Here is a 13,655-nt window from a genome sequence, read left to right on the forward strand (position 1 = left end):
AGACCGAGATCCTCCTGCCTTTGCCTCCTGAGTGCTGGGATTAAAGGCATTGTGCCACCACCACCTTACCTAGTTTACACTAGTTTTTTTGTTAACACAGCCTTCAAATTGTAGTCAGGGTTTAGACAGATGCCTTGGATCCCATCCCCAGCACTACAAAACAAACAAGTAGATAGTAATAGTAAATAGGCAGGGGTTTTTTTGTGTTTTTTTTTTTTTGGTCAGGAGTGAGGGTTTAGGAATGGGATGGGGAAATGGGGCTCAATAGAGGAGCATTTGCTTAATATGTGCAAGGCCTTGGGTCCCCTTCCCATCCCTCCAGGGGAGGCAGGGAGAAGTCAAGGCTTGAATTAGTGTGTTTCCTACTTTTTTTTTTTTTTTTTGATTTTTCGAGACAGAGTTTCTCTGTAGCTTTGGAGCCTGTCCTGGAACTCACTCTGTAGACCAGGCTGGCCTCGAACTCACAGAGATCCGCCTGCCTCTGCCTCCCGAGTGCTGGGATTAAAGGCCTGCGTCACCACTGCCGGCAGCCGTGTGTTTCGTACTTAAGATTCTCTCAAGGAGTCGTCACAATCATCTGAGGGCCTGATCAGGGAAGCAGTCACTTCAAAAGCCTTTACAATTATAAAACATATAGAGAGAGAGTCGCTGCAAGCGGGAGGACAAGGGGCCGGGCGGGACAGGGGCACCTGCGTGGCTGGTCTGCGAGTCGTGCCCAGCCTGCGCTGCCCCCACCCGGCCCCAGCCCCCGCCCGTCCGGGTGGGCCCGGCTTTTCCTGATCCCGTCTCCTTCCTGGTCTCCTCCCGGTCTGACCGATCTCCAGCCTCCTTGCTGCTTCAAGCTTCTACAACTGTGGGATTTCCTACAATCCTACTCACTGTCACTTTGGACTTGTTCTACCTCTTCGCTCCCTAACAGCCCGCCTTCCAAACCGGGACTCCCTCCCCTATCCTAAAAGTCTTCCCTCCAACCCACTCCAGACCTTGTTCTCCCCCTCCCTGGATTAGGCATTCACATCTCTTCCAAATTAACCCCCACCCAACTCTCCAAATACTTGACACCGCCTTCACTGAGGACCGCCAGCCTTGATTTTGTACCGAACACAACAGCCTTATCATGGAGGCTGTGTTCCCCTTGGTAAACTGGACGGTCCCAGTGCTGGACTGGACGGGCCCAGTGCCGGACTGGTTGACTTTCCTGTTAGATCTTAACTTTTTGTTTGTGTCCTTCCTCCTGGCAAGCTTGGCCTGGCTTTTGGCCCTCATCTACAACCTGCCACACACGGTACTGACTTTTTTCCTCCACTTTGGGCGAGTCCTGCTCTCGTTGCTGGCCTTGGTTGAAGCACTGGTCCAATTTACCTTTGTGGGGTTGCAGCCCTTGTTTGCTTTTCTTTACAGCTGCTACTCTAGCTTGGAGAGCTTAAAGCTCCTAGGGCACCTGGCCTCTCATGGAGCTCTGAGAAGCCGAGAATTACTGACCAGGGGCATCCTGAACATGATCTCCAGCAGCCATGCTTTGCTGCGCCAGGCCTGTGACATCTGTGGCATTGCCATGAGCCTGGTGGCCTATGTGATCAACAGTCTGGTCAACATCTGCCTCATCGGCACTCAGAACCTCTTTTCCCTGGTGCTGGCCCTGTGGGCTGCCGTGGCGGGGGCTATGTGGCGGATGACAGATATGCTGGTGGCTTTCCTTGCTCACCTTCCCAGCAGCGGGGTGGCCATGGCCAACCTCCTCTGGACCCCCTGCCAGCTAGGGCTAGAGCTGTTGGCCTCAGTGGTCCTCCTCCTGGCCGGCTCTATGTTTTCCAATCTTACTATTTTCCTGTTGTTGCTTTGTGTGTTGGCAGTGACTTTGACTATGTTATACCCAGGTTTTACCTTGAGGCTAGCCACCAGAGCACTCAATCAGCTCCATGCCCGACTATCTTACCACCAGCTCCGAGAAGATGTTGTTCGGCTCTCTCGCCTTTCACTGGATCTGGAGGCCTGGCGCCAAGTCTGGAGACTTAGCCTGCAGCTGGCCAGCTGGCCGAATCAGGGAGGAGTGCTGGGGGCCCTCCAAGGTGTTGCCAGGAGGATGTCTTTAGCCAGAATCCAGGGACAGGACAATCTTCGTGAAGAAGAAGAAGAAGAAGAAGAAGAAGAAGAAGAAGAAGAAGAAGAAGAAGAAGAAGAGGAAGAGGAAGAGGAAGAGGAAGAGGAAGAGGAAGAGGAAGAGGAAGAGGAAGAGGAAGAGGAAGAGGAAGAGGAAGAGGAAGAGGAAGAGGAAGAGGAAGAAGAAGAGGAGGACGACGACGACTACGATGACGACGACGACGATGAAGAGGACGTCAGGAGCTTCAGATCGGCATCCACATCCACTAGAGGCCGAGAGAGACTCAATGAGGATGAACCGCCAGCAAGGCAAGACCCATGGAGGCTGCTGGAGGAGCACGAGGCGAGGAAGAGATGTGTCATCTGCCAGGATCAGAGCAAGACCGTGCTGCTTCTGCCCTGCCGGCACCTGTGCCTGTGCCAGGCCTGCACCGAGATCCTCATGCACCAACCTCTCTACGTCCGTAACTGCCCACTCTGCCGCCGCCGCATTCTGCAAACCCTCAATGTCTACCTCTGATGACTCCCTCCCTGCCCGCCCACCCACTGCCATCCACACAGTGGGACCGCTTCAGCATTTTGCCTGTGGGTTTTGGCTAAACCTGAATTTGGGACTATTTACCCTGAGGCACTCAGTTCCTGGATGAACTTCAGGAGGGATTCCCAGATTTCTGCTCATTCCTCTCACACCTTATACAGTACTGAACATGGCATCCCTCCCAGTCTCTTCAAGACATTCTGCATTTCCCTAGGGTTCAAACAAGGGGCTAGGCCTTGGGGTATGCAGTGCCATTAGGTCTGCCTGCCCAGTTTCTATGAATAAACAGCTATTACTAGTTCTAAAAAATAAATAAAACATATAGAAGAACAAAGGGCTTCAGTTTCCTATTGAATGTTCCTTAGCTCCTATAGTCTAGCCAACCAGCCTCTAGCTTTTGCCACTTAAAATGCCCCAAGTTGCCAGGCGTAGTGGTACCCACCTTTAATCCCAGCACTTGGGAGGCAGAGGCAGGTGGATCTCTGTGAGTTTGAGGCCAGCTGGGCTACACAGAGAAGCCCTGTCTGGGGGGCAAAGTGGGGTATACTACGCCTCAGGTGGTTGCTTGCTTTAACTAAAGCAGCAGAGTAAGAGTCTCCTCAGTAGATGATTGTTTCATCTTTAATGTACAAATATGTTACATAATAACCTGTCACACACTTGATAGGAGTGGGTTATATAATAAAAGATGTGAACATCAAGACATGGGAGAAATGGAAGCCATCACAAGTGTGTGTCCATTATATTGGTGTTTAATCTTCAGGTCTAGAAAGAAATGTACTTTTTTGTGTGTGATTTGAGGCAGAGTCTCACTATGCAGCCCTGGCTGGCCTTGTACTTACTGTGTAGCCCCAACTGGCCTTAGACTTGCAGCCATCCTCCTGCCTCAGGCTTCCATGAAGGCACTCAGGAAAAGATTTGCATTCTGATATCATCCACGACCCTGGGGATATATAGATGTAACCAATAGATTAGATCCTAGGCCACACAGATGGATCTTTTTTCCTGTTTTTTTTTTTTTTTGGCAGGGTCTTGTATATAGCCCAGGTTAGGCTGAAACTCACTATCCTCCAGCCTCAGTTTTCCAAGTTCTAGAATTATAGGAGTAATCCAGTGGGGTTGGCTCTTTACTTTTATTTATTTTTTATAATTTATTTTATTTTACGTATATTGGTGTACTACCTGCATATATATCTGTATGAGGGTGTTGGATCCCCTGGAACAAGTTTACATACCGACCGTTGTGAGCTGCCATGTGGGTGCTGGGAATTGAACCCAGGTCCTCTGGAAGAGCAGCCAGTGCTCTTAATCCATTGAGCCATCTCCATTCCTGCTTTACTTTTATTATTTATTTAAATTTTTTTTTGGAGATAGGGTCTCAGTGTATAGCCTTGACTAACCTGAAACTTTCTATGTAGACCAGGCTGACTTTGAACTCATAGAGCACTTCCTTCTACTGTCTCCCGAGTGCTGGGATAAAAGGGGCTCACCACCATGCCTGGCTTTTTTCTTCACTTTTAATGTATGTCATGTCACCATACTTTGCTTTAATTCTATTTTGATTTTTCTTTTAGTTTCAATTATAAATGAAAGAAAAAAGAAATTCTTTCTGGAACAATATCTGGGCATAAATCTATGCATTTATGGAAAACAAGTAAATACAGACAGTAAATTAAAAAAGAAATTGTGAGAGATTAAATGAGAGACTTAGAAACCAGAGGAGACAGATGGGGAAAGGAAGATGCAGAGAGCTGAGGCTACACGAGGAAAAAGTAAACACAGCCACGGAGAGGTGAAGGTAAGACAAAGAACTGAGCAAATGCAAAAGGAGCCTTTAGTGAGCTCCTACTTCCTATCACTCCTATAGAACTTTGTGTTCTTTTTGAGGTTGCAGTCGCTGGTAATAGCTTTATTTGGGCACAAGGCTAATTCATAGCAGTTTGAACTGAGCTGTCCATCATCATGTCCTCTGGACTGAACTCATTTTTCTGGGAACATCGTGCTCCACGGCATGCATCCAGTAATTGTTTATCCATCTAATAGCGTATAAAGTCTGTTGTTTCCCCAAGGACATAAACCAGACCTTTATTTCAGCCCACTGAGTCAATTTTCCTTGTCTGTCTGGTAATTCAACAGCAAGGTCTATTGCCTTAGCAACTGCCCTTCGACTACCATGGCAACCGCCAGTGCAGACTTCAGTTCTCCACTTTGCCCCTTGGACATCTCCATGGCGATGTGCAGGATGAAGAGAAGGCCAGAGCCCCAATTCTGCGCCTGCGTAGAGTGACAGGAGGGGGTGAACAGGAGGGGGCCAGGCTCCTGGATGTGCGCAGCCGCAGAGCGCCACAGCTGTGCCCTCTAGTCCCAGCTCTGCGCACTTGACAGCCAGTTCGCCCGTCCGGAGCCCGGCTCGTTGGGGCAGCATGGCAGGGTCGCCGCTGCTCTGGGGGCCGAGGGCCGGGGGCGTCGGCCTTTTGATGCTGCTGCTCATGGGTCTTCTGCGGCTTCCCCCAGCCCTGTCAACGAGGCCCGTAAAGGTGCGATTCCAGTTAGCAAGGAGTGGGGGTGGGGAGGAAGATGGGGGAAAGTGTTGTTGAGACATTCTTGCTGGTTTGTGCATAGAGATTGGCAAGGGTGTCCTGGGCTGCAGCTGACAGTCCCCCCACATAAGCCAAGCGCAGTTTCTGGGTGTGAAGGAGCTGGTGCTCAGGGCTCAGCTAGCAGATGCATCCTGAGCATCCCTCAGCATCTGGGGCCTGGTCTGACCTCGACCCGCCCCGAGAGTGGTCTGTGGCTGTGTCCATGGCAGTAGGGCATATTCAGAAAAGATGTCGGTGTATCAGTATGTGAGCCTGGGATGTGATGACCGAGGTGTATAAGTATTGTGTTCTTTTAGTATGTCTTTTGGTTTGACTGCTCCTAAACGTCCTGCAATACTGGAGATTCTTCTTTGACTTTTTTTGTGGGCCTGATTGCTTTCTCAGTGATACCATGTGTATATTTGTGAACCCTCATGTGTAATGACGTAGTATATGGGCGCATCTTCCTGTGTACCTATGTGTTTCTGTGGGTTTTTTTTTCATTTTGGAAGGAGTGGTCCTTGTACCTCAGGGTACATATTTCATGGTGTCAGATTGAGTGCTTGGGGTTTTCATTGTGCATCCATGAGATGATTTCCTTCTTGCTTCATTGTGGAGCTGTGTCATTGCAGGGGAAGAAGCCATGATGTCTCTGCTCTGCACTGTGTTTTTCAAATGATGCCTAGCCTTGCACCTGGGTGGCTCAAAGAGCATTATAGAATACATTTCCCCAACAAGGAATGTGCACATAGGCACAAAAGACCACTTCTATGCAGTTCCTTGCAGTAGATACAGCAGTGTTGGGTTGCATGTGTGACATTTCAAGGGCTGTGTGTGTGTGTGTGTGTGTGTGTGTGTGTGTGTGTGTAGAGGGATTGCTGGTGATTGATTTCCCCAGGGGCTGAGTGCTGGATCCTGACCAAGGGGAGGGACATGGAGCAGCTTGCTCCTCTACCTCTTAAAAGCTGTCTGAATCACTGAGGATTTTTTTAATTATTAAATATTTAGGATGGAACAATCTATTTAGCAGATATGTAGGTTATAAAAATGATGACATAATCATCATAGCCACTCTTCAGCTTAAGGAATAACGTGTGACTGATACTAGGACCCCTTTGCTGGCACTACCTTCTATTTTCTGCCCATTGATTCCATTAGCTTTGAATGACGTTTTGTTTAGTTTCTGCTTTTGGAACATCATAGAAATGGAGTCAAGCTAGCTATCTGCTTTCTGATGATCTCACCAAGAAATCTCTGGTGTTGGATAGTCTTAGGCTATCTAAAGTGCGATTCTAGAATTTGCCTTTGTGTGTGTGTGTGTGTGTGTGTGTGTGTGTGTGTGCTTGTGGTCTTGAATTGAGGCTTTTCTGCATGCTAGCGCCCAGAACCTTCTTTAGTTCTGCGTTGGTGGGAGATTCATTTCTATTGAAGTGTGTGGTTGTAGTTCATTTACTGATGCGCCACACTATATCCTGCGAGTGTATCATGAGTCTACTAGTCTATTTCTGGGGAATGCTTTCCTTTATTCCCCCTACTTTCATGCTATTATAAAATACCACTATGATGGTTCAGTAATTTATGTCCAGTAGGCTTTGAGTGCAACACCTTAGAAGTGGGTCATAAAATCTATTATTTTGAGACATGGATTTCCCTTTCAAAATGATCTTTGCTATTTATTTTGTTTTGTGAGACAGGGTTTCTCTGTGTAATCCTGGCTCTCCTGGAACTCACTTTGTAGACCAGGCTGGTCTCAAACTCAAAAAGATCTGCCTGCTGGGTTCAAAGGTGTGTGCACCATGCCCAACTTATTTTTGCAAATTTAATTTCCAGCAGCGAAATATTGTAGTTTTATTCAAAACCTGATATCGACACACACACACACACACACACACACACACACACACACACACACACACACACACCGAAAAGAGAAGAAGAAGAAGAAGAAGAAGAAGAAGAAGAAGAAGAAGAAGAAGAAGAAGAAGAAGAAGAAGAAGAAGAAGAAGAAGAAGAAGAAATCGTCTGTGTGCCCTTGGAGATACTTGGGGATCTGCGGGGACCTTAGAGACGATAGAAATTTGAGGGGCTCAGTGAATGTGGTAGTCATTTAAGATCCGTGGAGCCCCACCCCTAGTTGAGCTAGAGGGACGATGACAATATCTTTTTCCCCCCCATTTCATCTTCTCGCAGGAGTCCCGCAGTCTGAGTGCAGCATCAGCGCCCTTGGCAGAGACAGGCACTCCCCGCCGCTTGCGTCGGGCCCTGCCCCGCGGAGAGGCTGCGGGTGCAGTGCACGAGCTGGCGCGGGCGCTGGCGCACCTGCTGGAGGCCGAGAGACAGGAACGCGCTCGTGCCGAGGCACAGGAGGCGGAGGATCAGCAGGCGCGTGTCCTGGCGCAGCTGCTGCGTGTCTGGGGCTCCCCGCGTGCCTCGGACCCACCCTTAGCCCCGGACGACGACCCGGACGCTCCTGCTGCACAGCTGGCACGTGCTCTGCTCCGCGCTCGCCTAGACCCCGCCGCCCTCGCGGCCCAGCTTGTCCCTGCGCCCTCCGCTGCGTTGCGCCCCCGGCCTCCAGTGTATGATGATGGCCCCACCGGCCCGGATGTCGAGGACACCGGAGATGATACTCCTGACGTGGACCCGGAGCTGCTGAGGTGCCGGGGTCATGGGGAGGGAGGGCGAGATAACCAAAGCGCTGTCGTGCTGGAGCCTGAGGAAGTGAAGTCCTGGATCCCGGTACAAGAGACAGACGCCCCTCTATCGGACTGGGTGGGACTATGCAGGACTAGGGCTCCAGGGGTGGGTCGCTTTCTGCCTGGAGAGGCGCTTTCTGGGATGGAAGGCAGGGACCTCTGACTTCCTCTGAAAGTAGTGAGTCCCTCGGCTTGAGTGGGGGGTGAGAACAACGTGGTGTTACAAAGTTGTGTTCAGGTTCGGGACTACTGGGGTAATAGCCGCATCCTCACAGCATTCCACTCCACCTGCAGGTACTTGCTGGGGCGGATCCTCACCGGAAGTTCGGAACCAGAGGCTGCTGCTGCTCCGCGCCGCCTCCGCCGATCTGTGGACCAGGACCCGGGTCCTGAGGTGCCTCCCGAGAGTGTGCTGGGGGCGCTGCTACGCGTGAAACGCCTGGATAACTCCTCGCCCCAGGCGCCCGCACGCCGCCTCCTGCCTCCCTGAGCGCTGCAGCATCCTGCAAGCCCTGGAATCCAGGAGCGCCCCAGCAACCCTGACTTCCTGCCAGCACGTCCACAGCCGCCTGCTCGGCAACCCTGAGATCCCCATCCCTTGAATCCTCAATAAATGCCAACTATAGCAGCTCTTTGTCTGAGTGGGGTGTTCTAGGGGCTGGTGGGCTGGGCGAGCGATAGTGGCTGTCTCTTCGGGTCCACTACTGACATGGACTATGTCCCTGCCTAGTCTTTGCTTTCCTCCCTGGCAAAAAAGAACCTACACAGAGAGCAGTAAAGGCGTGCAGTACTCACCAGGTGCCTGGGCTACCCTTCTAGGCTTCACTGAGATGGGGTTCCCTGAGAGGCTCTGAGGTCACTTTCAGCCTCTGCCACGGGTCCATGGCACTAAAGGTCAAGGGGCTACACTTGTTGCCCACCAGGACCAGGAGTTGCTTGTTGTGAGAGCCCCAGGTGGATTACATATGCTGCAGTTGGCCCAGACACCCAGCACACCAACTGCCAAGCCCTGACCACAAAGGACTCTGGATATTCAGGCCTCGATATGTGCACATTTTCGAACAAATGTCACTTCATAAAGCTTTTTTTTAACCTTCCTGCCATTGCCTCCTTTAATATATAGCTTCCATCGCTGTCTAATCTTCCGTTGTACAAGGACGGAGGTTTTTCTCTATATTCCTGGTATCCAAAACAAAATTGGGCAGTTTCTCAAGTTTTCCTGGAACTCACTCTGTAGACTAGGCTGGCCTTGAACTCACAGAGGTCTACTTGTTGCTGCCTCAAAGTGCTGGGATTACAGGTATGTGTCACTACCATGCTCAGATCCCCAACATCTCCTTGAATGAAAGAATTCTCATAACTCAAGCAACATTCTCCCACCCACGTTAACACTTAGTACGAAAGCTGGCTGTAGACACCTGTAATACCACACTTGAGAGGTGGAAACAGGGTGATCAACCAGGAAGGAGTTCAGTAGCAGCCTGGACTACATGAGACCTGTCTTAGAACAAAACAATTTGGCATGGTGGCACATACCTTTTATCCCATTATCCCAGGACTCAGGAGGCAGAGGCAAGGAGCTCTCATTTCCAGCCAGGGCTACATAATACACAGTAAGACTGTCTCAAAAAAAGAAAAGACATTATGGAGGTAGCTTTGAATCCTGAGAACATTTATTTAATTTTGCATAAAGCTTCATAAAACACAGCCAATACTAAACAACCCATGTTACCACCAACTCCTCACCAAATGAAAAATAAAAAGGTGTCCATGGTAACTGTTATTTGGTGGGGAAGGGGACTCTTATGCCAAAGAGAATTGTCATCCTGATCTGCTGTGAGAGATCTTCAGGCGACAGAGCAGCCACAGCTACAGACGGCTTTGTGGTGTCGGGGCTTCTTCATGCTTGCCTCCACCACCGCCTCCTGGGCCCGCTGAATCTCATGGACAAGCAGAGAAAAGGCTTCCTCTACACCTTGCCGTGTCTTGGCTGAGGTCTTTACGAAGGGGGCTCCCCACTTGTGAGCAAGGACAGCTGCAGCAGCATGAGCATCTCCAGTAGAGGTCACCAGGTCACTCTTGTTGCCCACGAGTACTAGAGGCTGCTTCTGATGAGGGCTCCAGGACGACCAGATCTGCTGTAGCTGATCCAGAGATGAGGGGTCATCCAGAGCAAAGACCCCCAGCACGCCATCACCGGCTGCCAAGCACTGGTCACGAAGGGACCTGTGAATATCTTGCCCCGCTGTGTCCAGCACATTCAGAATGTAGCCCCCGTTGTCCAGGGCCACCTCCTTCCAGTAGGAATCCTGAATAGTGGGGTCGTGGTCTTTGACGAAGCAGTGGTGGGTCATCTGGATAGTGAGAGCACTTTTCCCAACACCACTTGCGCCCACCACCACTGCCTTGTACTCCGGAAGCTGCCTACCAGCATCTTTGCATTGTGCCCAAGCTTCGTGGCTTTCCTCTGGTGATCTGGTGCACTGTGTGTTGGAGCTCAGGTCCAAGACACTAGACCTTGTCGGCAATGCCATTTCCCACCGGTCAGCTCAAGGAAGAGATATAAATAGCCGCTGCTGAGAGAGGACAATGACAGGTGAGACTGGTTGGAAGAAAGGAGACCCCCCAGGTGCCATTGAATCAACACAGTTAAGTATACAGGGCTGTTTTCTCCTTATTTGGGGGTGGGGCAGGGTCTTAACCATAGCTCTAGCTAGCTTGGAACTTGTCCTACAGGTCAGGCTGACCTTAAAGTTTCAGCAAGCCTCCTGCCTCTGCTTTCCCAGTGTTAGTGTGCCCCACCATGTCCAGTTTCTTTCTTTTGGAGATAGAAGGCGGTTTTTCTTTTAGCAAGCCTGGGAATCAAACCCAGAATCTCTATCATTCAGCTACTCCTTCAACACTGAGCAGGGATATTTGTTTTTCATATATATCTCATTTTTAAAATTGCAATTTTTTTTGTGCATGGGAGGTATTGGATTGGGATAGATAGAGGGGGACTTAACCCTTGCAGGAGTAGGGTTGTGCTTGTGTACATAGCATTTGTGTGGCCGTCTAAGGACAATCTATGGAAGCAGGTTTTTTTTTTTCCTTCCCCTGTAGGAGTAAGGTAGTCAGGTTTGGGAGCAAACGCCTTTATCTCTGAGCCACCTGGCCTGCCCTGGGATTTTTCAAGTCTTGCTTCTACTGATATCAGCATGCACTCCATAAAGCCCACCCAGTTAAAATGTGCGGCGCCTGTGGAGCCATCACTATAGCTGAATTTGAGAATGTTGAAAGTTTTGACCATCTTTATCTTGCGGAAAAGAATCTCTGTCCCATAGCAGTCTCTCTCCATTGCACAAGGAGAGTGGGATTTGGTGTGGTTTGGTTGTCTTTGAACCCCAGCTTAGCACAGTAGTGACTGTCTGGTGATCGAATGGCTGCTTGGAACTTTCCCACCCAAAGAACATCTTACTGCCGAAGTTCAAGATCAGCCTCGGTTACAAAACACATTGGGAGCCGACCCTATCTCAACAACAACAAAAAGAAAGAAAGAAAGAAAGAAAGAAAGAAAGAAAGAAAGAAAGAAAGAAAAGAAAAAGGCAAACCAAATCATGTAGCCTAGTAACCACCTGTGTGAGGCAGGGGCATAGACAGGCACAGAAAGTAAAAAAAAACTGGGGATGTGGTTCAGTTGGTAGAAAGCTTGCCTAGCATGCACAAATTTCTGGATTTGATCCTGAGTATAATACAAAATCAGGCAGAGGACCAGCAAGACAGCTCAGGAGGTACTATTAATGCTTGCTGGAAAAGCCCAGCAAGCTGAGTTTTCACTGGAGCCCATGTTAATTGGCGCACAGGTTTATCCCAGCACTTAGAAAGCTCAGGCAGGTAAATCTCTGGGAGTTCCAGATGAGCCAGGGTTATAAAGGGAGACCTTAACTCCAAAAACCAAAGCCACGGCCACCAGCAACAAAAATCTCAAAACAGCAGCACTCCCAACCAAAGCAACCTTAACTGCTGTGAACTAACATTACTTTCTACATTTTATTTTATAATCTACACCGTTGCCTATAATCTCACGTTGTTTGGCACCAGATAAGTTAATTTTAGGTATTTTATTATTTAATATTAATTAAAAAAATCTTCCTGTACGCCAAGCATTGATATGGCACGGAAAACAAAAACAAAAACAAAAAACAGACTCAACTCCTGGGGCCTTGGAACAATGCTAGTGAAAAGAGGGACAATAAATATGATAAGTAAGGAAATTATCTTACATAGTAGAAGAGGTTAGGCACACAGCAGGTGCTCAATTTGTGTTAGCTACTAATAGCAAGTCATTAGCTCACTGAATGCACCTCCATATCCGGTTGGGGAAGGGCCTTCCGAGAGAGCCCCGGAATGGTGGTTGCCATACAGTTCACTAGAAACTGGGAGGGGTGGCAGTTGGGGGCAGGTGGTGGGTTCCAGGGGTCCCCAGCAGATTCGGCAGCGGTAGCGTTTGGGGAAGTGAACAGAGATGGGGGTGACAGGGGAAGGTCTTAGGTGGAGGGATCCTTGAAAGGGGCCACTGGAAGTGCTAACCCACAAAGGGATGCAGGGTAAGAAAGGTGGGCAGAGAACGGAGCTTTGGAGTAGGGCAATGTTTAGGGATGCAGAGAGGGAAAAGTCCTTAGAAAGAATCAGGATGGCCTCCGTGACGAGGCCCAAATCGTAGAACCCAGGGGCTGGGGTAGTGGTGCTGGTGGTGGCAGTCGAACAAGTGGAAAAGAGAGGTCAGGTTCTGGTGGAAACGAACAGCTTCCTTTCCAGATTAAAAAACGAGGGTCAGGAAAGAATCACTATTAAACTTGGGGCTAGAGCAACTACCAATCTAGGGGTGCTGTGACCAGAGGTGGGGATAAATATGAGACGGGCGCCTCCCCAAGGTGCTAGCGATTAGCACAGTGATGGTAGGAGCTTGGGGGAGGCCGAGTGAGCCCCCAATATGGCCACTCAACCTCATCTTTGTGATACCTCAGGAAGGCTAGGGCTATATAGTCTCCAGGTCTTTTATTCCCAAGAAACAGGGGAAAGAGTGAGGGGACTGGCCCCAGGCTCCTCGGCAGGACCTACGGTAGATACATCACAGACCGGCGCTTCGGCTCTCCGCTTAACTTACACAGAGCCTCTAAAATGTGGAGTGTTGCTGAAGCATCCCCAGAGAACTCTGTGATCCCTGTGGACACCGGCTTTGAGCCACTTGCACCAGTCTTCTGAGCTCGCATCTCCGACCCAGGAAGGCAGGAGCCCCAGGAAGGCGAGCAGAAGCAGGCTGGGCACACGGGGTCAAAGAGGGAAGGGCACCGGGTTGGTCCAAATAAGAGAGCTCCGTGGTGTCCTTCCCAGGGTAAGCTTGGACAACTCGCCTGATCTCTGCACTTTCCCGTGTCGGAGTCAGGTGAAGTGTAAAGCTCGGAGTTGGGGAAGGGCGACCCTGATCCGCGCTCCTCCACTTCGGACTCAAGTTAGAACGGTGGCAGTAGCGCCCTGGCGCTCCTTTCTTCTCCTCCCATCTTAAGAAACAGCCCTGCTTCCCGCTCAGCACAGGGCACTTAGGCACTCTACTTAGGTGAAGCTGAAGCGAGTGCAGAGTGTGAGGCTCACTCCACAAGGCAAGGACGGGGAAGGGGCCCTGGAACCCCGCGCCTTCCGCTTACCTGTGTCCCCGGAGTGGCGGTCTGCTGAGGGGCGGCAGGCTGTTCTGGCCGGACAGTC

General features: G+C 50.1%; 3 protein-coding genes across 4 annotated transcripts; 2 read left to right on the forward strand and 1 right to left on the reverse strand.

The window, feature by feature from the left end:
* The first annotated feature begins 1,117 nt into the window (after window positions 1-1,117).
* LOC142840541 (E3 ubiquitin-protein ligase RNF26-like) lies at window positions 1,118-2,620 on the forward strand. Its single transcript, XM_075957015.1, has 2 exons — window positions 1,118-2,158; window positions 2,336-2,620. Exons 1-2 carry the CDS (start codon window positions 1,118-1,120, stop codon window positions 2,618-2,620), a joined length of 1,326 nt encoding a protein of 441 aa, XP_075813130.1.
* A 2,312-nt stretch (window positions 2,621-4,932) lies between these two features.
* On the forward strand, window positions 4,933-8,541 carry Pcsk1n (proprotein convertase subtilisin/kexin type 1 inhibitor). Of its 2 annotated transcripts, none has more exons than XM_075958020.1 (3): window positions 4,933-5,175; window positions 7,408-7,956; window positions 8,208-8,541. In XM_075958020.1, exons 1-3 carry the CDS (start codon window positions 5,062-5,064, stop codon window positions 8,304-8,306), a joined length of 762 nt encoding a protein of 253 aa, XP_075814135.1. In that variant the 5' UTR covers window positions 4,933-5,061; the 3' UTR covers window positions 8,307-8,541. The 2 variants fall into 2 exon arrangements, with proteins under 2 accessions (XP_075814135.1, XP_075814134.1); XM_075958019.1 differs by having other exon boundaries at window positions 4,951-5,175; window positions 7,408-7,874.
* Window positions 8,542-9,760: 1,219 nt separating this feature from the next.
* Window positions 9,761-10,447, reverse strand: Eras (ES cell expressed Ras). The gene has a single exon (XM_075956615.1). The coding sequence runs from the start codon at window positions 10,445-10,447 to the stop codon at window positions 9,761-9,763; it is 687 nt and encodes a 228-aa protein (XP_075812730.1).
* Between the last annotated feature and the right edge of the window lie 3,208 nt (window positions 10,448-13,655).

This window comes from Microtus pennsylvanicus, chromosome X (genome assembly GCF_037038515.1).
Source record: "Microtus pennsylvanicus isolate mMicPen1 chromosome X, mMicPen1.hap1, whole genome shotgun sequence".
Classification (NCBI taxonomy): domain Eukaryota; kingdom Metazoa; phylum Chordata; class Mammalia; order Rodentia; family Cricetidae; genus Microtus; species Microtus pennsylvanicus.